The sequence below is a fragment of the Anabrus simplex genome, chromosome 3 (genome assembly GCF_040414725.1).
Source record: "Anabrus simplex isolate iqAnaSimp1 chromosome 3, ASM4041472v1, whole genome shotgun sequence".
Taxonomy (NCBI): domain Eukaryota; kingdom Metazoa; phylum Arthropoda; class Insecta; order Orthoptera; family Tettigoniidae; genus Anabrus; species Anabrus simplex.
Window position 1 is genome coordinate 417,423,202 of NC_090267.1, and position 24,438 is coordinate 417,447,639.

The 24,438-nt window shown below is 39.4% G+C and overlaps 1 protein-coding gene across 1 annotated transcript in view; it reads left to right on the forward strand.

The window, feature by feature from the left end:
- Positions 1–24,438, forward strand: part of LOC136867389 (chorion peroxidase) — a 107,122-nt gene that overhangs the window by 23,018 nt on the left and 59,666 nt on the right. The window contains exons 2-3 of the mRNA XM_067144573.2: positions 19,108–19,385; positions 22,959–23,229. Coding sequence (XP_067000674.2) covers positions 19,108–19,385; positions 22,959–23,229 — 549 coding nt within the window. The remainder of the gene's footprint in view (positions 1–19,107; positions 19,386–22,958; positions 23,230–24,438) is intronic.

Below are 24,438 nucleotides of genomic sequence, written 5' to 3' on the forward strand. Positions count from 1 at the left end.
TTAGTTTTTTTGTGAAATCTGGATCTTAATTGGTAAGCGCAGTTCGCACAAGTTCATTTAATTGTTCATCAGTTAGTTCAGATCGATATTTAGCTTTAATGAATTTAAGCGTTTAGTACAGGGATTCACACACATAAGTAATACCAAAGATTGAGATAAGTCTCTTAGCACACTGTTTTGTTAGTGGGTATTTTTCTTCTGGAATATTATTTCCAAATTTTATGGCAGAAACGCCGCTTCGTTCGAGTCCTAGTCCTTCGTCGTCGTGCAGTTCTAGTAGTTCCAACTCTACAGCTGCTGTATTTGCTATTGGTAATGAAACAGGACAGCCATCGCCCACAACATCAACAGCAAAAGGATTTTCCAGGAATGAAAATTAAGGTTTAAGTGATCTCATATCAATAAATCTGCCATTGATTTCTTCAACAAGGCCAGACGTTTTACTCCTGTAATCTTCAGTTTTCACCTGAACGTCAGGAAGTTTTCATTAATTTTCTTCAAACATTTGAAGTGAGCAAATATTTTAGTCTGAAGGTCTTTCCCAAAAATCTTTAACTTGCTATGAAAGCTAAATACAATCTGGGCCAAATCAGTAAGTTTTCTCTTCCTTATAAAGATATGTTTAGCGTTTTTCAATGCTGGACCACATCTGAAAAAGAAAACAAAAATCTAACAACCACTGGGGGTCGTTAAGTTCAGGGAAAGATTTTAGTTTTCTCTTCCATAAACTGTTTGACTGGATCAAGTAATTCAAAAATCTGCCAAGAACGTTACTTACTGATAGCCATCTTACTAAGCAGTACCAAGATACATCATCAGGAAGCTCTTCATTGTTCATATCTTCTATAAAAGATTTGAACTGTCGGTGTGCTTTGGCACTTGAGCGAATACAGTTCACAATTTTAGAACTACCTGCATAATATGCGGGTACTAAAAGTATTTTGCTGCTAAATGTTCTCTGTGAATAATATAATGTACATGTAAAAAATCAGGAAATGTTGTGTCAGCATTTAAAAGCTCAATAAGTCCCTGTATCGTGCCAGTCATAGATGGTGCACCATCCGTAGCAATGCTGACAATATTACCTATAGGTACTGAGTTTTTCTGCAAAACACCATCCAGGGCTTCTTTGATGTCACAACCACGAGTAGTATCCTTCAAAGTTACCAGGGCTAAAAGTTCTTCCACTTCCAAGTCCTTTGACACATACCTCACAAATATGGCTAGTTGTGGTTTATCTTTGATATCAGTAGACTCGTCCAGGCCCAGACATACTGCTGAGCACTCACTTAGATTTTTTGTAAATTATTTAAAATATCCGCACTTATAACAGAATGCCTCTCTATTGTGTATCTAGCAGCGGGTTCTAAAACAAAAATATGTGCCATATTCTTCTTAATAAACTCCCCCACTGTGTAAAGCTTGTTTGCTTTTGCAATATTAAAAGTGAAGATGAAGCCAGCTTCGGTTGCCAAATCTGCTCCCTTGGTAAAAATTGACATAACCCTACTCTGACCATGAAGTTTTCCTTTAGTGATTTCAGTTCAGTTATCTTTAACTGAGAGCCAACAGGAAAATATTTATTGAAACCGCTGTGGTTAGTGTCATGGTGGCCTTTTAGATTACTGGCCTTGAATTGTGACAGTTGACACAAAAAACACATTGGCTTACCGTTTCTTTCTACAAAAACGAATTCTTCCTCCCAGTCGGTATTAAAAGCTCGATTCTCCTCTTCATATTTACGCTTCTTAGACAGCATCAGGCCACAACTGTACTCAAACAGCACACAGAAAAGTATCGGCACTCGCTACTCCCTACACGTGAATGCGACTGGCTTCACCTCACGACACTGACTCATTGACACACTCTCGCGTTCGAAACACTATCCCCAGAACTACCTTCACCTCCCATCTCTCACCACTGACCTCTACAGCGTCAATAACGTCATGCCGCACATAGCTGTTACTGACTGCTGCCGGCCGCGAGATATTAATTTCTATTAATTACATCAATTAATTTTACTCTAAGCTTGGTGCCAAGAGCCGCACGAGACTGACTCAAGAGCTGCATGAGGCTCGCGAGCCTCGTTGTGGTCAGCCTGGCAATATACTAACATATTTTAATGTTTCTAACATAACAAATGGGTCAAAACTTGCAACATAACATACATCAACATAACGCTTTGATAAGGAAGTAGGACACAATTTTGGCCATATTTTTTTTAGAATTGTTATTAGGTTAAAGCAAAATTATCTTGTTCCTAAAGTTTACCTGTTTATTAAAATGTAATTTTCAGTATGTTTGCAAAATAAAACCATGAAAATGGATTTAGATGTAATCCAATATAATACCTGAAGTCAAATGATGGGGTTTCATGAGGATTTGAAAGGAAAATAACCGATGGCACACTAGACAGTAAAAAGTAATAAGCAAGACCTTAACCAAATACAGTAGAGACAATACGCGACATTTACGGATTTAGCCTTGTTAAAATGGGAGACAATTCGACGGTGGCGCTCCTAGTGACTTGACCTGAAAAGTCGCGCTAAATTCAAATATCAATGGAAATACATATACGAAAATGGATAAATAAATTACGTCTAGAAGTATTATTGAGATATTAACTTAAAAGCTGCTAATGCAATTCTGGATAAATGAATGAAGAATTATTTAAAAGGTTATTATTTAAAGACTGAAATTAGACATATAAACAAGATGTGAAATGGACTGCTGTGAAATGGGTTGATCTTTCATTTATGCATTACGGTTTTTTTTACTTTAGCATTCCTGCCTGAACTTTTACGGTTAGATTTGTATTTTTTTCTCGTTTAAAAAACATTGTATCATCACATTAAGACACTTACCAATAAAAATATCGGCAGATTCCTTACACATGATGCAATGAATTAACATTTTAAAAGCTGGACAATTTTCCTCTTAACATGAAGCCTACTAACAGAATGAAAATCTATAAAATCCCGGCTTTAATCTGAGAAGAGGGATAAAAGAAAGAAAAGTATGAAAATGTCGATAGTGATGCTTGGTGAATATTTACGTACAATTAGAGTAAAAATGTAACATACCCTTGGCTGTATAGTCGAGGATATTTAAAGACGCTGGCCTGGTAATGATCTGAACAGATCGTATAATTCTTATATAAGCGTAACGTCCCTTTCTTGTACACCTTATCCAAATCACTTCTGTGACATTTCAAAACCCACAGATCACACCTACAACACCACATCGGTATTGAAGGTTAACTGCTGCACTATACAATAAAATATGAGAGTTAAAATATGGGTCGAGCAGGTACATACATACATACATACATACATACATACATACATACATACATACATACATACATACATACATACATACACATCTTTATTACCCACCCTAGAATACACCATCGGCTTTACAGGTAATAAAGACAGAGCGAAACCCAAAAACAAAAAGAACAAACAAACAAACACTAGGCACTACATCTCTCCTAAAACTACTTAGCAAAATTATTTACCTCTAAATATACTCAGTGTCCTCCCACACGCACGCGGATAGCCGGCAAACGTGCAGGAAGCACCGCACTACAAATTACCCTATTTCCCTATTCCCCTATTCCTACCAACCACCTAGAAAAAAAAAATATATATATAGTAGACCGGTCTCTGCGTCAGCCCTGGTATGGAATACATGCCCACCAACCCGTTGATCGCAGGGACCAGCCTCGCCACGTGAGAACTGATCTTATTTCTCACCTACACCTGCTGACAATGTATTCCTTACCTACCATGTGTGCCAAGCCAGCTTGGCGGAAACCAGACCCATCACATGGCTTGTCACACACTTCCGCTATATACGTCACACCTTCTCTGTTCATTGTCAGCTCACTACCTTCCCTCTTCTTTTTCTTTTCTTGCCGTGCAGACATGCTAAAGCCTAGCTTCTTTGGGTTGGGTCAAGCCCCAACCCGTCCCTCTTCCCTTGATACGCAACCTTCTCCTCTCTCGCACTATTCCCGCCCACTACATCTCACCTTCTTGAACTTAAGACTTAAACATCAACAATTTTTTTTTCACTTACACACAAACAGTTTCCATTCCAAGTCCATCAGTTCACTCAGTCTTCACAATCTACAACGCCACACTTGCCTCAAACCGTTGGACTTAATTTTTATACTTCCAACATTTTCTCCTTAACTACAGTCCCCCTTAATCTATCTAAATTACTATTACACATTAAACTTAATACATAAACATCAAGAATCCCTCAATTTTACACCCTTCATCAAGGCATCTACACCATTTAATTTTTTTTTACCTACTTTCATAATTTCCATACTGCCAACATTTTCTCCTTAACTACATTCCCACTTAATCTATCTCAATTCTATAACATATACCTTCTTTATACTTCTTCCTCACAAAAAATCCCTTTTTTTTCACTCCTCATTTACACACCAACAGACAGTACTCCATTCCAAGTCCATTAGTTCACTCAGTCAACTCGCTTTTTTTTTTTTTTTTTTTTTTTTTTTTCTAAGCTTTACACTACCCTCAAACCTACTCAACATCCCCTTTTCTCAACGCTTACCTAATTTTCTCAGGCTTTCCCTTTGCCCCAGGCGGATCACCTTTCCACAGGGCAAGGTGCTCTCCCCCTTTCCCCTAACACTAAAGCCCCCTCTTCTGATATCATGATTACCATGATACCCTTCCCGCATTTGCTCAGGGCGGATATCCATTCCTCTGAGCAGAATGCCTTCCCCCTTTCTCCCTCAGCACAAACCACATTATCTGCACAACCCCTGTTACTCCCTCAATTTCTTTATAAATATAGCTCTGGCCACATTTAAGAATTTCGTTATATTCGTTCCTTTCTCCCACTCTCTACATAACCAAGATGTTATCTTATAGCTTTCCCCTACCATATGCAGCTCCTTCTTACTTAGTAGTTTGATCTTTATCTCCGCCAAAGGTCGGCATTGATTAAAAATATGCAGGTCCTCCCACTTCTCTCCACATAACACACATCTATCCCTATTCTCACTACCTACCCATTCCCTATTCCTCGGAACACCCAATAACCACCAATACAAACCTCTCTTATCCCTTCTACCCTCAAACTCCGTTTTCGGGTTTATTACTTCCACCAATTTATTTAAAACTGATAGAGACTCTCTCTCTACATTCCCCTATTAAGCTCTGTCTTTCAGTATCTAGTAGTCTTCCCTTTATCCTTTCCCATACCCATTTATTCCTACCATCCCCCCAGACCTCTCCATACACCCCCAATCCAATCTTTTGTAACCATTTTTTGCACTTATTCACCCAGTAACCTTCATTCGTCATACCTTTCTGAAAATTAAACGTTTCTTGTACTAACGCCCCACCCTTCCCTTCCTCCAATCTAATCCAGTACTTGAACACCCTCTTAGCTATTTCAACCTCTATCGATTCTTTACAGACTAATCTGGCCCCGGCATTGGCTGTACAATTCGGTAGGTCCATCATGATCTTGCTAAATTTCGCCACCACCTGGTTTAGTTCACTCCTGTCTTCCTCCATTCCCCATACTTCCACCCCAAATAGCATTTTGCCCATTACCAGTGATTTAAACACCGTTTTCTGAATTTTGTATTTAACGTCTGGAAATTTCTTTTCTAATGCCCCTACTACCGCAAGCGCTCCTCTTCCTTTAAGTTTTGCCTTACACTGATTTTTCCAAGAAGCATTCTTACTAATTATTACACCTAGGTACTCAATTTTTCCCCCTGGTTTAATTTCTTCCTTCTCCAGCCTCCAGACTTCCTTATTCTTTCTCCCACCCCTTTTCCTACACACCAATATCTGAGTCTTTCTTACATTTACTCTGAGAGACCATTTCCTAGTATATTCAACTACCTTGTCCAACCCTTTTTGCAAACCATTTGCCGTCAAAGCCAAAATCAATAGGTCATCCGCGAATAGCAACCCCGGAACCTCCATTTTCCCTACCCAAGGGCAATGCCATGCGTCTCCACCATGACCCTCTAAAATATTATTTATAAATAATATAAATAATATCGGGGATAGCTTACATCCCTGTCTCACCCCGCTTTTCGATTCAAAACACTTACTCAACCTTCCATCCTACAATTTAATCATCACAAACACTTCCTCATAAATAGTTTCAATTGCCACCCTCATTTTTTTCGACATTCCAACCTCCCCTAATCTCAAAAATAGCGCCTCCCTACTGACCGTATCAAAGGCTTTTTCTAAGTCAATCGCTGCTATAAATAATTTACGCCCTGCTATCCTCACATACTTTGTAATCAAAGTGTCCAGAATCCAAACATTATCAACTGTATTACATCCTTTCCTAAATCCATTTTGGAACTCAGATATCCTACCGTACTGTTCCGCCCAATTTGTTATCCTATTCGCCAAAACCCCTGTGTACACCTTTGACAGCGAGTCTAGGAGTGTAATTCCTCTATAGTTGTTTGGATCACTACTAGCTCCTTTATTTTTATAAATAGGGCATAATACCCCCATCCTCCATTCTCTAGGAAATTTCCCCGTTTCCAGCAACCTATTAAAGAATTTCACAATCCCTCTCAACATCGGTTCATTTGCCCCTACCTCTTTCCATACACTATTGGAAATACCATTCACACCTCCTGCAGCCTTGGGTCTAGCATTTTTCTCCTGCCTTGTTATCTCCCCATCCAATATTGTAATGCCTACTTCCAGTTCCCTTCCAATTTGTGACTTGTCTATTTCTCTACCCAATTTCCTCTCCCCTTCTAAAAGCCTTTTAAAATGCCTAACCCACTCGTTTTCTCCTATTTTATCTCCCTTCCCCTCCGGTTTCGTTCTTCTGATCTTGTTTATTGACTCCCAAATCCTCAAATTTCTTCTCTCTGCAATATATATTTATTTTTTCAGCTTCCGCCTCCTTCCATCCTCTTTTCTTCTCATTCAATACCTCTTTATATTCCCTTCTCAATTTACAATATTCCTTCCTTTTTTCTTGCATACCCTCCTCCCTAAACTCCGCTAGGGCTCTCATTACAACCTCACGTTTTCTCCTACAGTTTTCATCAAACCATCCATTCATTTTATTCTTTTTTCCCTCTACCCTTCTCCTCACTTTCTTCCCCACCCTCCATACAGGGAGTTCAATTAATTTTAACACGTTATCCATATCATTCCCTTCTACCGCCATTTCAATTCCTACCCTTAATATATCTCCCTCCTCTTTCAAATGCCGTCTTAATTTCTCTTTGGTATTATCATCCCATACATACTTCCATCCTCCATTCCTATACCTCTCCTTACTTTCCTCCATCTTTCCCTTCTCATCAGCAACCAAAGTTCTCAATTTTATTTTGATAGGCATATGTTCTGTCAACCCATATTCTAACACCTCAAAACTTATTATTCTCCTTAACGCTATCTCTGAGCTTATTCCTATGTCCACCACACTCCCTCCATTTGTTGTAATATACGTCAAATCACCCACACTATCCCCCTTCATCCACCCATTTAAAATAAATGTTCTAAAGCACATAACTCTAATAACCTTTCTCCATAACTATTTACAACATCATCCTTGCTCTTCCTTTGGAGTACCCCGTCTACTTTTACTTCTTTCCCGTATACCGGTACTCTATTGCTCACTCTCGCATTCCAATCCCCCAATAAAATCATCCCATCTTCTACATACATTCCCTTAATTCTGTTTATTTCTTCAATCAGTTCGTCAAAAAAATGTTTATTTGCATACACTGAATCGCTCGGATGGTTATAAAGCAGTGCCAGACAAATTGCTTCCGCTGCCCCCTTCCCCATTTTTACTCTCAACCACACTACCCCTTCTACCCTAGTCTGTAACGTCTCCACCCATTCAGCTATCTCATTCCTTATTAAAACTACTATGCCCCCTGGGTTTCGACCCCTCTTCCCTATTTTTTCCCTTAACACGTTAACTACTCTATAACCGTCCCATGTAATTTCAACCCCCTTCCCTAACCACGTCTCTACTAGAGCAATAATCTCAAAATCTTTCACTAAATCCACAATTTCCTTATTCCCTAACTTCCCCATCAACCCCTCAATATTCAGCATCCCTATCACCATATCTAGTTATTTATTTCCTCCCCCTCCCTCCCTATACTTCTGCATTTCACCACTTCCCCCCTTACTTCTCGTGATTCTTCCTTTTGGCTCCACCCCATCCCTCTCTTTCTTCTCACCCCCATCCTTCCCCTTTTCCGTGCCAGAGCCTTTTTTCCCACCCCATAGATCTTTTAAACTTAAGGATCTCGCCTTATTTAACGCCTGCTTTCTCTCCAGGTTTATTTCTGCATTATTCCTATTTGGGGAGGTTAGGTCACTACCCTGACTCCTTTCCCTTCCCGTCACCTCTTCACTACCTGTATCCACTTCACTTCGGTCTAGTGTCCTACTTGTTGATTCACTCCTTCCTGGGCTGTTCTGACTCACCAAGGACTCTGCTGTCTTCGCTACCTGCCCGCTGACACCGCAGTCCCCTCTTCTCTCTTCCTTCTCCGTACTGATGTCGCCCCGCTCTCGATTTCTGCAACTCATTTCCTCCTCACATTTTTCCATCCTCAGCAGTTCCTCCTGTGTCCACGATCGCGACCAATTTCTGCCTGAAGTAACCAGACACCTCCCCACTATCTTGACTCGCAATCCCTCCGCTCTAGCACGCCACATATGCCGCTTATAGACCTCCAACCGCATCCTATCTTCTTTCTCTATCTCAGCCTTTAAATAAATGTTCGATCCTTTCAAATTTCCAGCATTCCTCAGAAGTATATCAGCCATCAGGGTTGATATTAATCTTAACTTCACCGGCCTATGTCCCTTGTTCCTTCCCACTCTATATATATCATCTATATCAACTTCAGAAAAGTTTATCTTCATTTTGTTCGAAACTGTCCACCACTTTCAATACTAATTCCACTTTTGATTCTGTTCCTTCCTCAGGTACACCATACACAAACACATTTTTTCTTGCCGATTCGTTCCTCGCTAACCTCACTTCTCTCTTCATTGCTGTTAATTCCTCTTCCAGTACCACCACCTTCTTTTTTAAGCTCTCTACCTCATCTTCTATCTCCGCTAACTTGTCATTTACACCTCCAATTTCTTCTTTTATAAAACTTTTTAAGTCCTTCATCTCCTTCATTTGGGTTGCCTGGTGTTCCTGCATCATTTCCTTAATTTCTTCTCCTTTGCTTGCTTCCTTCACCACTCTCTTGATCTCTTCAAGCTCCTCCCAGCCGAACGGTCCCTGGTTTGGACCCGGATTCTTTTCTATACCTCCTACCACCAGCAGCGTCGCAATAACCGTCGCACACAACATAATCTCCAACAGTTCTTTATAACCACTAATTTCTCTTCCTCTCTCAACTCCACCTTCCTTCCAACACTGCCTTGCACCATGCCATCTTCCAATTCTTAGCCTGTATTGCTGTATCGTTATTCCCATATTGCGCACCTCAGCTCATTCACACGTCTGCACTTCCCGATGTCTCGCTCGTAACTGGGTCGAGCAGGTCAGAAGATTATGAAGTACTATAAAATTCTCTTTGTCACTGGAAGAATATATACGCAAACACAATATTAGTTACATTTTCTTGTCACGAGGGTAGCGAAAGAAAGACCGCGCATTCTTCTCTACTTCATAGTTACTGCAGCCAAACACAGCACATACCTTTCCCCTCGTGTTGAGAGGAGATATCAAAGAATGACACACCCTACTATTTAATTATGTCAACTCACTGAAAACGCATAAATTACACCAAAAACTTCACACACAAATACGTGCTCTTATGACAGAATCAGTAGTTCTCAGGTCTACCCGCTAGAGAGAGCTATTATAGTTGTCCCTCGATATCTCGCAGAGTGTCGCGTATTGTCTCTACTGTATTTGCCTTTACTAACACGCTAGTCGGAAATGGTTTGCCTTCCCTGGTGTAGGACATTGCAATGGTGGCAGTATTCTTCTCAGAATAAAAGATTAAGACTGGAATGTTGCGGTTATAAACAATACTAGAGCACTTTTCACGAACAGTACTACGCTAGTTGCATAACCATGCCTATTTCCAGAGCTAGAACGATCCGGCCAGAGACAGCGCTGAACACCGCCCTGCTCTTTTCCGTAAAGTGCGCACACTCCTATTTCCTACCACGGATCCCACAGCTACGATGAACCAGTGTGTCACGTAACGGTAGTTATCAGAACATGTATGAACAGAGGAATGACATGCTGAGAAGAAAGATAACTCCCCAGCTACTTCCCGCCATTATTCAGGTAGGCTGTTCTACTCGGTGCGGCAGTTCCCTTAGCTCATCCTGTACACAGCATTAATGCAATCTATCGGTGGAGAATGGCAGCGTAGAAGATAACACAACACAACAGAAGTCAGTGTAATGTTATTGTTGATCAATTGTGTGGGCTCTCGTTATACTAGGTCTTCACATTTCTATTCAGACTCTGGGATATTAGGGCATTCAATATCACGGACTCCTTCCTCTTATTCTTCAAGTGATCGTTCTTCACAATTTTTTCTCATATTGATAATCTTTAACAATTTTCCTTTTCGATATGGGCTGGTCACCATGCGGATTTTACTGTAAGGCAATCACGACGTAAACCACCACCATTGCCAGTTAACAAACCAAACCCAATGGCGCAACCCCCATAGTTAGTAAACAAACTAGAGATATCAGCGGCGCCACCGTCTGCGAGAGAACCACTGTTGTGAGCGGAACATGTTGAAATCTCAGCTGTTTGGCAAAAAAGAAAACTCGTTCTGCTGTACTCAACAATGTAAATAGGGGACTTAAAATTGTTGGAAAATTGATATGGTTTAAAATTCTTACACGCAAAAGCATTCTCAAGAGACTACTGTATAGTTGCGATGCTTCTGTCCAGTAGAAACAAAGCCCAAGAAGCATAACAGTACAGTAGTGCCTCACAAGAGGACGGTGTTCATTTGCAGTTAAGTAATACAAAATCATTTTGCTGTTCTTGCTCAGTCTTTTAACAAACTTTCAGAATGGGGTTACGTATATTTCGCCATCTTTTGTGTAAATGGCCAGGACTTTATAGCATAATTCTGTCCAGCAACGACCGAAAACATTCTCTCTCGTACGTAGCGAATGAACGAGTTGGCGAGATGTTGGGGCGAAGTAGACTAAATATTGTCATCGCCTGTTGGAAGGCGTTGGCTTTGAGCCTAAGTTGGTTGGTTCGATCCTGACTCAGTCCGGTTATATTTGAAGGTACTAAATATGTCGGCCTCATGTCTGTAGATTTACCGGCAAGTAAAAGAACTCCAGTGGGACAAAATTCGGCTCATGGCTGCAAAGAGATGTTCATAGAGGACAATGGTGTCTGTATTCATTAATATGTTATCATAGTCAGTACAGTAACACTGCAGGACATAAATGATAGGAAACTGTATTCTCCAAGTTTTATGTAGTATTTATCGACAGGACTACTAATAACATGGATATCTGAGAAGTAAATTTTATGCCCTTCCCTAAACTGCCCTTTGACCCAGCTTGATCGGGCGAGTTGGCCGTGCGGTTAGGGGCGCGCAGCTGTGAACTTGAATCAGGGAGATAGTGGGTTCGAGCCCTACTGTCGGCAGCCCTGAAGATGGTTTTCCGTGGTTTCCCATTTTCACAAGAGTCAAATGCTGGGGCAATACCCTAATTAAGGCCACGGCCGCTTCCTTCCCATTCCTATCCCATCGCCGCCGTAAGACCTATCTGTGTCGGTTGGGCGTAAAACTAAGTAAAAAAGAAAAGACCCAGCTTGAAGAAAATTATTTATAGAGTATCCTAGACTAGCCCCGTACGTGCGTACAGGCAGACATGACTGAAAATTAAATACTGCATGCCCTTCTTGTCGTGGGCACGACCGATACATAAATACTATTACTTTTTAATTCTGAACAATTTACAGACAAAACTCTTTATATACGGTATACATATATTTCTGTATACGAGGGCTGGGGGAGATTAACACTTCAAATGCAATCTATTGTAACTAGGCTTACTAGGTAGACCTCTCAGTTTTTTCAAATTTTAATTTGGAGTATGTAACAAATTTTCTGCAAGTTTTGGAAAAGAAATGACACTATTGTCATTTAGCTTACTTGTGAACATCGAAAAGCTGCGTTCAACATGAACTGACACATAAGATCATTGTATTTAAAACACAAAATGTCACTAGGTTCTAATTCAGTTTCACTGGCTCAAAATGAAAATTATTCTCCGCACAATAAATCATAAATACAATACCTTGTTGTCTCTTACATTTTTTCCCCGCACCTGTCCCATCTTTCCTCTCGCCTGCATTCCAACTTTACCGGGAACTGCCTCTTAAGTTGGACTGAACTTTCTTAATTATAGCAATTTAATCAACCAATGTAGCACCAGACGCTACATCAGCAGGCAGGAATCCAAAATTTGACTTTTATGTAGCACAACTTCCATTTCTGGGTCAGATAGTTTTCCTCTGCTAATCTATGTATTATACACGCCCCGTTGCTGGAGAGTGACTTTGTGGTGGCATGCATGTGCAAGTCAGGTTACATGTACCATTTTGGAATATAGTTAATTGAGGGAAAATTCTTGCTTTCACCATGTACGATGTTAGCAAATACATTATTTGGTGTATTGGATGCCATCAGGGAACAATTGCCGCATCAAGTTGTTGAAAACATTGCAGATTGTTGAATAATTACTTGTGCTACTTGTTCACAGTTGAGAAGGAATGAATTGTTAAGTTTCCTATATGGTGGTGGTGGTGGTTTAACATCACGCTAACACATCAATGATTTTCGGCGGCACAAGGGTGGGAAAGGGTTGGAATTGGGAAGGTAGCGGCCGTGGCCTTAATTACGGAACAAGAAGACAGTGAGTTGGTCGTGCGACTAGGGTAGCGCAGCTGTAAGCTTGCATTTGGGAGATGGTAGGTTCGAATTCCACAATCAGCAGCCCTGAAGATGGCTTTCCGTAGTTTCCCTATTTTCCAACCAGGCAAATGCCTTGCTATGTACCATCCCGTTGAGTCGGTAGTTTAATCATTCGACATCCATATTTTTTCCTATCAATTCTCTCAAGAGTTTGTATTTTTGTTGTTGGAGTTTTTTGCTAGCATTTGCTGACATGATTCTCCTTTACGGTAGAAGAATCAGGTATCGACCCCTCTGTTTCTCCAAGAATGCTCAAACTTGTCGTTCAATTTAGGGAAATATCAGCAGATATTCCTCGGAAAAAGAGGAATGTTTCGCAGAGCTCCACCTATCGGGAGTCGGGAGCTGCACAATCTTCTGATCTTTAAGTCGCTTCAGAATTGTCTTGTGTTTTTACGATTCTGAGACACGAACCATTTTAATTTGTAAGTTTTATTTTATTTAACTTTAGGCATAATGTTAACTGAATCACAAGTACAGTGCAAACCTGTTGGTGGTCAGACACTACAGGGTTGATTCTTCATCGGTAAATGTCTTTATCAAAAGGAAAAATTCCAGTTTTTTGAAAGGCAGAACATATGTTAGAGGGTGTCATAGATCTGTCGTGAGCAATTTTAACGCATGCAGCTACATCGTAAATTGTAGGAGTTTGGAATTTAGTGCTGAGTAGTAACTTCCTTTGAATGAAGAGATCACGCCCACATCTAGAGGCTGCAGTTTGTTTGAGGTATGTGGGGGTATAGTCAGCATAACAATTCCATTGGCTTTTGCTAAATCTATCACGTCAATAGACAGATGGCTTTCGTAATTGTCCAAAATCAGAAGCGAAGGATTATCTTTGCTACTACTAGATTTATGAATGAAATGCTTCATGACATCCACAAAGAGTTCACTGTTCATCCAGCCAGTCTTTGTAGCTAATCCGAGGGTGCCTGTTGGTGCACTACTTGTCATATGATGTTTAAAATGTACTCGAGGAAATACCACTGCTGGGGGCAAGAAAGTACCACTCGCACTAATTATGCAGCAAGTGGTGACCAAGATACCACGCTCACTACTAGTAGCTTGAGAAACCTGTTTGGTTCCTTTCTGTGCCACAATTTTTGGAAGTCTCTCTGGTACAGTTGAGGTACTGGTTTCATCTAAATTGAAGACCCTGGTACCATCAGCAAACTCAGGATACCTCCGGTACAGATCTTCTAAGTTGTTGAAGAAAGTCAAAAGACGTTGCCCTGGACAAGCTGCAGCCTTCTGGGGTTCGGATACTTAAACTAGGATTTCATTTCATGAACCCATATAACCAGTCCACACCTGCCATTCCCTCATTCCAGTTCCCTGGAATTGTCAGACCATTTTTCACAGCCAGCTCACACGCTAAGCGCCGGCATGTTTTGGTGTCAACGCCGAAGCATATCCTAGAAGAATGCAACACATACTCCACTAATTCCTTTTGTTCCGCAGTAAATACCTTACGATTGTCATAGTTTGGTGTCAATCTTCCATCAGAATCACTTCATTTTTTGGACGTATCGTCGAAGAGTAGGGTAAGGTATTGAATGACATTTAGCTGCTTGGCAAACCAACATTCCAGTATTCAGAACATCCTGTACAGCATCTTGCATTACATCATGACTAGTTTTCTCTACCTGTCTTTCTGTGATATGTACGAACCACCTTCAAGCCTGATAAAAGAAAATAGGACTAGTTAAATTGTCAATGAATAGATATTACCAACACCTAAGTTTTTACCCATGCTGAGAACCCCACAAACGGACACACGGTATTTAGGGAAAATTAAATCACTCCCGGTGCACAATGAACCATTATGGGGCACAATGAACCATGGCTCAATGTGCCCCAGCAGTACATATTTTATACAAAGCTGTTGTGAGGTTATGTGTGAAAAGTGTTCATATTTTAAGATATATAACATTAAAACATGATTCTGATGTTATTATAATAACCGACTTAAACTGAATTGCAACCAGTCATTTGCCACCAAATGTTAATCTATCAACTTCTCAGAAAATTACTTCACTGTAGCCGTAACCAAATAACACATGCAGAGAGCTAATGGCGGAAACCAGATGTTGCAGAAACAAAATGCAAGTAGATAGAGCAGGTCTACCAACATACCCAGAGTGAGAAAATAATTTATTTATACTGAAGTTATGTAACCTGGTTCATAGTGCCCCGTGGTTCAATGTGCCCCACTCTCCCCTAAGTCTCTGGTAAGACTCCAACTAGAGTATGGTTCCAGTGTATGGGACCCTCACCAGGATTACTTCATTCAAGAACTGGAAAAAAATCCAAAGAAAAGCAGCTGGATTTGTTCTGGGTGATTTCGGACAAAAGAGTAGCGTTACAAAAATGTTGCAAAGCTTGGGCTGGAAAGACTTGGGAGAAAGGAGACGACCTGCTCGATTAAGTGGTACGGTATGTTAATGTTCTTTTCAGATTTCAAACTTCAAGTTTATACCCAACAACTCTACAATTAATCCACGCTTCAAACATCGAAGTCTTTTTAATGTCTACTATTACATTTTTTCTAATTTAATAACCTTTATGATTGTTTTTACTTCTCAGATTATCAATATTCATTGTACTTTATGAAAAATTCTTGATGCTAATCGTTATACTATGTTACAGTCTAATTTTAATACTATACAACTACTTTTATCACAATTTTACCATTCTTTTAATATAACGAAATTTTTAACCATTTAAATAAACTCAGGGCCCTGGTCTTAGGCTTTGTTATTTATAGCTGATGATGTTCGCAAAGACAAACGAAACGTGTCCTATTAACCAATGTACCTCATGAATATTTTATAAATAATTGAGTGCATTATCTTTGTATTGAATAGGTGGTTATAAAATAAAGTTTTTAACTTGAATAAGTGGTATGTTCCGAGCTCTCAGTGGAGAGATGGCGTGGGAGGACATCAGTAGACGAATAAGTTTGAGTGGTGTCTATAAAATTAGGAAAGATCACAACATGAAGATGAAGTTGGAATTCAAGAGGACAAATTGGGGCAAATATTCACTTATAGGAAGGGGAGTTAGGGATTAGAATAACTTACCAAGGGAAATGTTTGATAATTTTCCATTCTTTGCGATTATTTAAGAAAAGGCTAGGAAAACAACAGATAGGGAATCTGCTACCTGGGCGACTGCCCTAAATGCAGATCAGTAGGGATTGATTGATGGTGATTGATCATAAATTAAGTAAACTAATTATATAGGCCTACATCTTTTGCCAGATGTACTGTATTTGACTTTCTTTCTTTCTTTCTTTTCAAACAATTTAGCTTGCTTCTCGAACTCCTCACTAATGATGTTGATAAACATAGATGGTTTCATCAGCTGCCGGATTCATGATTTGATACATCCTCAACATGCGATTTCTTTTGAGCACCAATGTAAGTATCGCTCTGCAAGTGCTAAAGTATAAAGAGTGGTATCATCTTGCTGAAAACTACCGGTACATCGAGAGTAGTTGAATTACGAGTACCTGATCCCCAAGTGTTTACTACCATACGTTAAACAATGCTTCTTGTGTAAATAATTTACTGTGCAGCGGGATTCGACCTGAAGTCAACGTTAAAATCACCACATAAAATCAAACGATAGTAATCCAGACCTTTCTTCCTGCTAATAGTCTATGAAGTTCCAAGACAGCAGCATAGAAGGTAACGAGAGCCATATCATTCAGGAGCGTCAATAAATCTGCACTAATGTTGGGTGTACAGTAAAACCCTAGAACTGTAACTCTGTTCCACACCGTGCTTATCAAAGTACCAGTAAGTATTCGACGAATGTCGAGGAACCATTACCATATGGAGCATAGAATATCGCTCTCAACTTTGTGACAGTACCGTACCGGTTCTGGTATGAGAAGCCTGATTAGAATTCATACTCACGTGATGCATTATTAGATAGCATAACCTCAAAAGGAAACTCGTTGGTTGACAAACTCTACCACTAGTAATGCACTACTAAGTCACATCAAATACAGTAGAGACAATACGCGACATTTCCGGATTTAGCCTTGTTAAAATGGGAGACAAGTCGCAAGTGGCGCTCTTAGTGGCTCGACCTGAAAATTGGCGCTAAATTCAAATATCAATGGAAATGTATATATGGAAATGGATAAATTACATCTAAAAAGAAAGTGTTACTAAGATATTAACTTCAAAGTTGCTAAAGCAATTCTGGATAAATAAAGAATTATTTAACAGACATATAATCAAGATGTGAAATGGACTGCTGTGAAAGGGCTTGATCTTTCATTAATGTATTACTTTTTAGCTTTGAAATTCCTGCCTGAACGTTCATGGCTAGATTTTCCTTTTTTTTTCTCATTTAAAAGCATTGTATCATATTAAAACACTTGTCAACAAAAACATCAGCACATTCCTTACACACATGATTCAATGAATTTACATTTAAGAGCTGGAAAATTTTCCTTTTAACTTGAAGCCTACTAACAGAAAGAAAATATATAAATGTAGCCTCAAAAACATTCAAACTTTCCTTAAGCAATACTTGCCATAATGCCATTACATTAGGGTAAAGCAAATTTGCATCATATTGTTTCAACAAAATATGTACATTTCTTAAATCACCCATATTTTCTTCATTACAGCATTCCAATGGGGTAACTTGGAACACAACCAGCCATACTCATATGCATACGTATTTTCCTGAATTAAATCAAACCCACAGATCACCTACAACAACACATCGGTACTGAAGGTTAACTGCTGCACTATACAATAAAATATGCCAGTTAAAATACGGGTCGAGCAGGTCAGAAGATTATAAAGTACTATAAAAATCTTTGTCACCAGGAGAATATATATGCAAACACAATATTACTTACATTTTCTTGTCACGAGGGAAACGGAAGAAAGACCGTGCATTCTTCTCTACTTCATAGTTACTGCAGCCAAACACAGCACATACCTTTCCCCTCATGTTGAGAGGAGATATCAAGGAATGACACACGCTACTATTTAATTATGTCAACTCACTGAAAACACATAACGCCAAAAACTTCACACACAAATGCACATGCTCTTATGACAGAATCAGTAGTTCTCAGGTCAATCCGCTAGAGAGAGCTCTAATAGCTGTCCCTCGATATCTCGCCGAGTGTCTCATATTGTCTGTACTGTATTTGGTCACATCACACATGACGGCCTTCAGATCAAACTGGAGACCTTAGTTTTACAAAGTTCAAAAATCTTGCGACAATTTTTTAACAAAGGAACAATCTATTTATTGAAGTTCAGTATTTACAGAGAATTTTGTATAATTGTGGAACAAGTTCGTTTTAAGAGTCCCCCTTTTTGCCGGTTTTTCATGAAAAACACTTGGACTGGATATTATTTCCAAAACTTTCTTTTTCTTTTTGATAGCTCTCCAAAACATGCTTTTTGACACTTTCACCATTTCTCTACCTTCAATACTTTAGTCACAATTGAGTGAAATAGCTTAACTTATTTTTTTTGCTAAACTGGGGCTTTGTACTGTGTGATCTAAGAAACATTTTCAATGTTTAAAATGTTGAAACCTCAGAGGATAGATAAGTCACCAGGCTTTTTCCAACTTTCATAAGTGGAAGGGTTTTCTGGGAAATTATACTCTCCAAGGGCGATAATTAATCCACTGAGAGAAGTCTGCTGTTTGGTACCAAACCATTAGTCATGGACCATGAACAGTGGATGTTCATAGCTGGATCAGCTAAATACAGGATTAAAAAAAAAAAAAAATTACCAAATATAAAAGTAATTAAGCTTCAGAAGTAACAAAAAATGATAAACTGCTAAAAATCTTGCCTTGATCCAACAAATGAAAATATTCCCCTATAAATTAATCTGAAATGCCTTTATTTATCACAAAACAAGTAAATACTACGTGAGCAATATTTCTGGCATACCAGGAAATAAGATGCAATTTCATCATTCATTTCAATTTTATTTCATTGTGCCATGTCAAACTGAAGAGTTCATGGCTGAGCACTATTTCAGCTCATTCTATTAAATTTGCACACAGTGTCATTCTGTTAATATACTTATTGTCTTTCTCTGAGCTAGGAATATGTTTACTCAGAAGAATTGGACGAGGTTGGTCTTCGTCCTGCTGCTAGTCGAGCAGGTATACAGTCACGTACTGTACCGCCGCAGCCACTTCACCCACGGGGACCATGAGAAGAGCGATGGTAAACTGAAGTGTACTCTGTATGAAGGAGTGGTCGGGCGATGTGTGCCTCACATGCAGTGTCCAGCACATGTCCAGACACACTCAGATAAGCACTGCCCTCTAAGGAGTGGTAACACTGGAATCTGCTGTAACACAGGACAGAATCACACTGGTAAGTTTGATGAAACTACATTTGAACATACAGGGTTCATCATCAAGGATATCCCTCAAAGAACTTCTGAAGACATTGAAAATTTGTCTTCATCTTATGTAATAGTTGCTTCCTCATATAATACGCAGTGTTTTTCCAGGGTGTTGGTAACTACTGAGATAATGGTACCATCATGTTTCTTTTATAAAACTTGTCAATTATTTGTACAGCAAATTAAGAAGTGTACAGACCAGGTGAGTTGGCCGTGCAGTTAGGGGCGCGCAACTGTGACCTTGCATCCAGGAGATGGTGGGTTCGAACCCCACTGTCGGCAGCCCCGAAGATGGTTTTCCCTGGTTTCCCATTTTCACACCAGGCTGGGGCTGTACCTTAATGAAAGCCACAACTGCTTCCTTCCCACTCCTAGGCCTTTCCTATCCCATCGTCGCTATAAGACCTATCTGTGTCGGTGGGACGTAAAGCCAATTGTAAAAAATGTGTACACACTCGCAACAGGGCAAACCATAGCTGGTAAAGTGAACTTCAGAATATATTACAATTCTCTCATCGTTATTTGGGGTTAGCACTAAAAGTGAATTTACCCAGATTTATGGCCAGATGTCCATCTGACCAAAGTGGTGGTGGTGATTTTAAAAAGTACAACTGGGCAACCATCCTCTATTAAAACTAGTCAGAAAGAAAAACAATGGAAGAGGTACAACACTTTAAAAAATTGAACATATCGGCAAAAGAAAGGGAAGGACCATGAAGGCCGTGAAAATTACTTCCTAGACCTCAAACCTAATACAGCCGAGGTTGGAAAAGAACAAGAATTCACCAAGGCAGGTCAGATAGGAAAAATAACGAGCCTGACACAAGTGGAAGAAAAGTCACACTGAGCTAGAAGAACCGTGGTTGCCAACCCATGCTCCCAAGTTCAGTCTCTGGTCCCCCTTTTAGTCACCTTTTATGACAACTGTGGGATGCTATGGATGTTATTCTACTGCCCCCCCCCATATACCAGGGGACATTTGGTGCAAACACCAACTCTATGTGTAGAGGGATGTACAGTATTCACTACTGAGTTTCTATAGTGGTTGCTAGTCTAGTGTAGTGTACTGTTGTATGTACAAGCACAAACACCAGTCCTGAGTGATATGAATTAATCAGACCTGGCTAAAATCCTCAGTCCAACCAGGAATCAAACTAAGGACCATCTGAACCAAAGGTGGGTACACTAACCATTCAGTCAGGAAGCTGGACCTTTAGGAGAACTAATATTTTCAAAATAATGATAGCTATAGGTTTGTAAACTTCAAGAACAGATTGATATAGCAAAGCTAAAATGGCTTGGACGCATGATGAGAATGCCAGGAGAGAGAATACCAAAGAAAACATTCATGGATACAGAGACTGGAAAGACGCCTAGGGGACATCCTAGAATGAGACGGAGGAGCTCTGTTGTGGACTGTACTGCAAACAGAGGAGTCATTAGCAATAAAGTACTAGAAGAGGAATTGTGGAAAGATTGAGTAAGGCACACTACCCTACCCAGGGAGAACCTGCAAAAGGGAATGAAGAAGGAAAGATAGGTTTGTAGTTAAGACAAATCAATTAGGTGTAGAAAATGATACAGTATCTATCTTTAAAGAAAACTTGTGTTAGTAGTACCTGGCACTGCTTGGGTACTTTCGTGAATGTTCACTTTAAGATTTGTATTACCTGTTATGTGCAAAGTGAATTTTTGTATATTTCTGTATTGTGACATTGGTTGATATTTTATTAAGTATTCTGTAGTTTGAGTTGTGTGTTTTATTTTTAAGATTATTTTGTGTTGCATTAAAAATTTCTCCTTGTGTGTGGCAGCCCTGATTGTCTGGAAAGTAGATGATGTTTTCAAATGAATAGCAGAAATAAGTGACAATTTGACGTACCGTACTTACAAGTCGCACTGTATAACTCTGTTCATGATTCCATTCTACACTAAAGCGATTACCAGGATAGTTCCTAGCACCTGAGAGACTGTGTTTCTGTCCAAGAGGTCTGCCTCCCCTTTCAGAGGAGGTATCAAAACTAGTAGTAGTAGTAGTAGTACACGTACACAATTCCAATTGTCATTGGAACTCTTGCCAATTAGCCTTGCAACGCCAAACAATCTGAATGTAACACTACTCAAAAAAATGGGTGTGTCAATATGCAGAAAATATTCCCTACTTTGAACTAAAACAATAGGGCGTGTAAATTGTGATGGCAAGAACTTCGCAGGTAAATACAGTGCTGTTAAGATAAGTGGAAAGTGTTGTGTGACATAAGGATACAGGCATGTTTATTTAATTTGATCATCTTCCTTCCTTCCTTTCTTCCTTCCTTTCTTTCTTCCTTTCTTCCTTCCTTCCACCAATATTTGATTTCTACAGTAGATATCTCAACCACATAAAATCTGTAAGTCCTTACCATCTCCGCTACAAATTTAATACTAGTTGGAGGAACTAGGAAGAGGTATTCTCAGCCTCCTTAGATGGTATAACTGAGGAGAGATACATGAGAATTCCTCTGATTGTTTTCCCAAAAAGGCTTTTCCAAATTCTCCCACTTCAGCTTCACACAAATACTGTGATGAAAGTTCCATTATCCTTTAGAGCATAGAGACCAAGGTTTTGGGTGATATGAGAATAGAAGCATAATAGAACAAAATGAGAACAATCTGCATTACCACAATTAGTTTTTCACATATGTCAAACTGTCTAATACCATAATAAAACTTACTTATCTATAATTGCTTTGAAAAGTGGATCTTCAACAAGCTTGGTGTTCATATCAACAGATTTTGCTTTTATTATTGATCCTGAAATGGAAATCACTTGACTGTGGGCTAGAACGAACCACTAATATATTAGTTCCAAACAGATTGCTTTTTATTACTCCCATAGTCTTGCAAGCTTTCACATTACTGTCAGTGGTTTGAATTTTTCACATGACTTTGTTTTGTCTACATGGTGTCTGATACCCTTACACTGGGACAATACCAGTACTGCTTTCACTTTTACTTAGGTGTTCGATTTTTTTTTTTAGGGGGCTAAATCATTTGTTCATATTTCTCAGCCATGTTAGCAAAAGTCAAACTGGGGACAGTGCAAGTGTGTGATTTTTAAGACTATGGACAATCACACTCAATGTGCTAGTCATACTAAAGTGCACTTCGCTCATTGCTGGGTGAGATAAGGAGGAAATGGAGTGATATATTTTTAAAAAACTGTTAAAGGAGACGGATAACCAAGGTGTTATTGTACTTCTAACACACATGCCATGGCAATTTCCTTCCCAACTTTAGTCCCAGTTAATTACAAATACACCTGTGTGAATACCACTCTACCATAGAATATCAGCTGAATTCAGGTACTGTACACTGAATACACAGGTCTGTTAACCATGATGACCCAGACCATTAAATGAAACAATGGTATCATTCTTACTTCTGAAGGGTAGGAGTAGGCTTCCTTTAAGATACTTAGAGACTATTTTCATCTATTCACTTTCCTCATTTCGTGTTTAATAATACCTCCCTTAAAACTATTTTCTTCTATATTGTGACAGATCGAAGCCCTTCTATACCTCGATCAGCACTTAAACCCAGTATCTCTACTCTGAAGCATCTTCTTCACGAGTCTGAACATAAGGTGCACAAGATGGTTTCGGATGCCCAAGACTTGGTAAACAAAGGTCGTGTTCCAGTGATCAAACAACACACACCTACCTTCAGACACTTCCAGAACCTCCAGCTTCCTGTGAAAGACATGAAGCTGGTACAAGACCAGGGAACCATGGCTCTAAATGCTATCTTTGCAACTCATGCACTGAAAGAGGCGTAAGTACACTGAAAATTCTGATATTTTAATTTGACTTGTTCCACTTCATAGCAGTCATGATATTTGCTGTTGGTATAAGTGCAATAGAATAAACATAGCTATGTCAGCCACCAAAAATAACATTGTCTGCTAGCTGGTAACCATACAAATATCGCACAGCAGAGTGGTGGTGGTGGTGGTGGTAGCCAGTTTGCACAAGCCCATAGCTAAAAGTTCCATCAGAGTTCCAGCTGTAAAGGAAACTGTGCAGTATCATAACATCCGTTGAAATTTGTAACAATTAGTTGCAAACTCTGCTGTTTCATGTAATAACTTTCGTCGATAGCCATTGCTTTGATGTCAATAGAACAGGGCTTACAAACTATTCCTCCATGGCATATGCTATACATTCTCACACTGAATATTAGGTATCAGCTCTGCTGATGAGTGCTTTCAATGTGTGATAATGAATGAATGTATGAAGGAATATATGTATACTATCCGAGAAACTTCTAGCGACACTTCAACTCCCTAGTGCTGAATCGGTACACATTGGTTGTCTTCTAGAGAAGAACTGGCAACCTGTGACACCAAAAATGAATAGATTATGAATCACCAATGAGACACCTGGTGGTGTAATTGCAAAGCTTTGAATACTAATATTTATACAGTAAAGGAAAAAAATAAAGGTGAAAACTGACCTTTTGAAACCTATTGCTATGGATGAGAAACTTCCAAGTACATCACAGGAATACCTTGGATCTCCTACTCAGAAACAAACACCACAGACTATGCAGAGTGAAGGCAGCAAAATAATAGAAGTAGTGGACTGCTGTGATACAGAGAAAATAAAATTAACTATTGATCATACCCCTCAGTAAGTCGGTTGAATGAGCTGTCGCATAAACAGGAAAATATATTTCCATGTTTAAGAAGATTGAATCAATTTTCTGCTCCTCACCCTGGTGAATCTCCAGGCACCCTTGGTAGGGGGTAGGTCAGTCTAAATATTTTATGAATGCATATTCTTATGCATAATAAAGGTTTGGAAAATTCATATCAATCATCCTACAGATTCAGTTCAAATTTTAGTTCCATTCAGTTGGCAGTACAACTGCAACAGTTGAACCTTTCTCCAATATACAGACTGAAAACTTGAGAAGAGGAGATACTGCCCTTTTAATTTGTCCTCGTGCTTCTGCTTCTTTGATTTTACTTCCTTTGTTAAG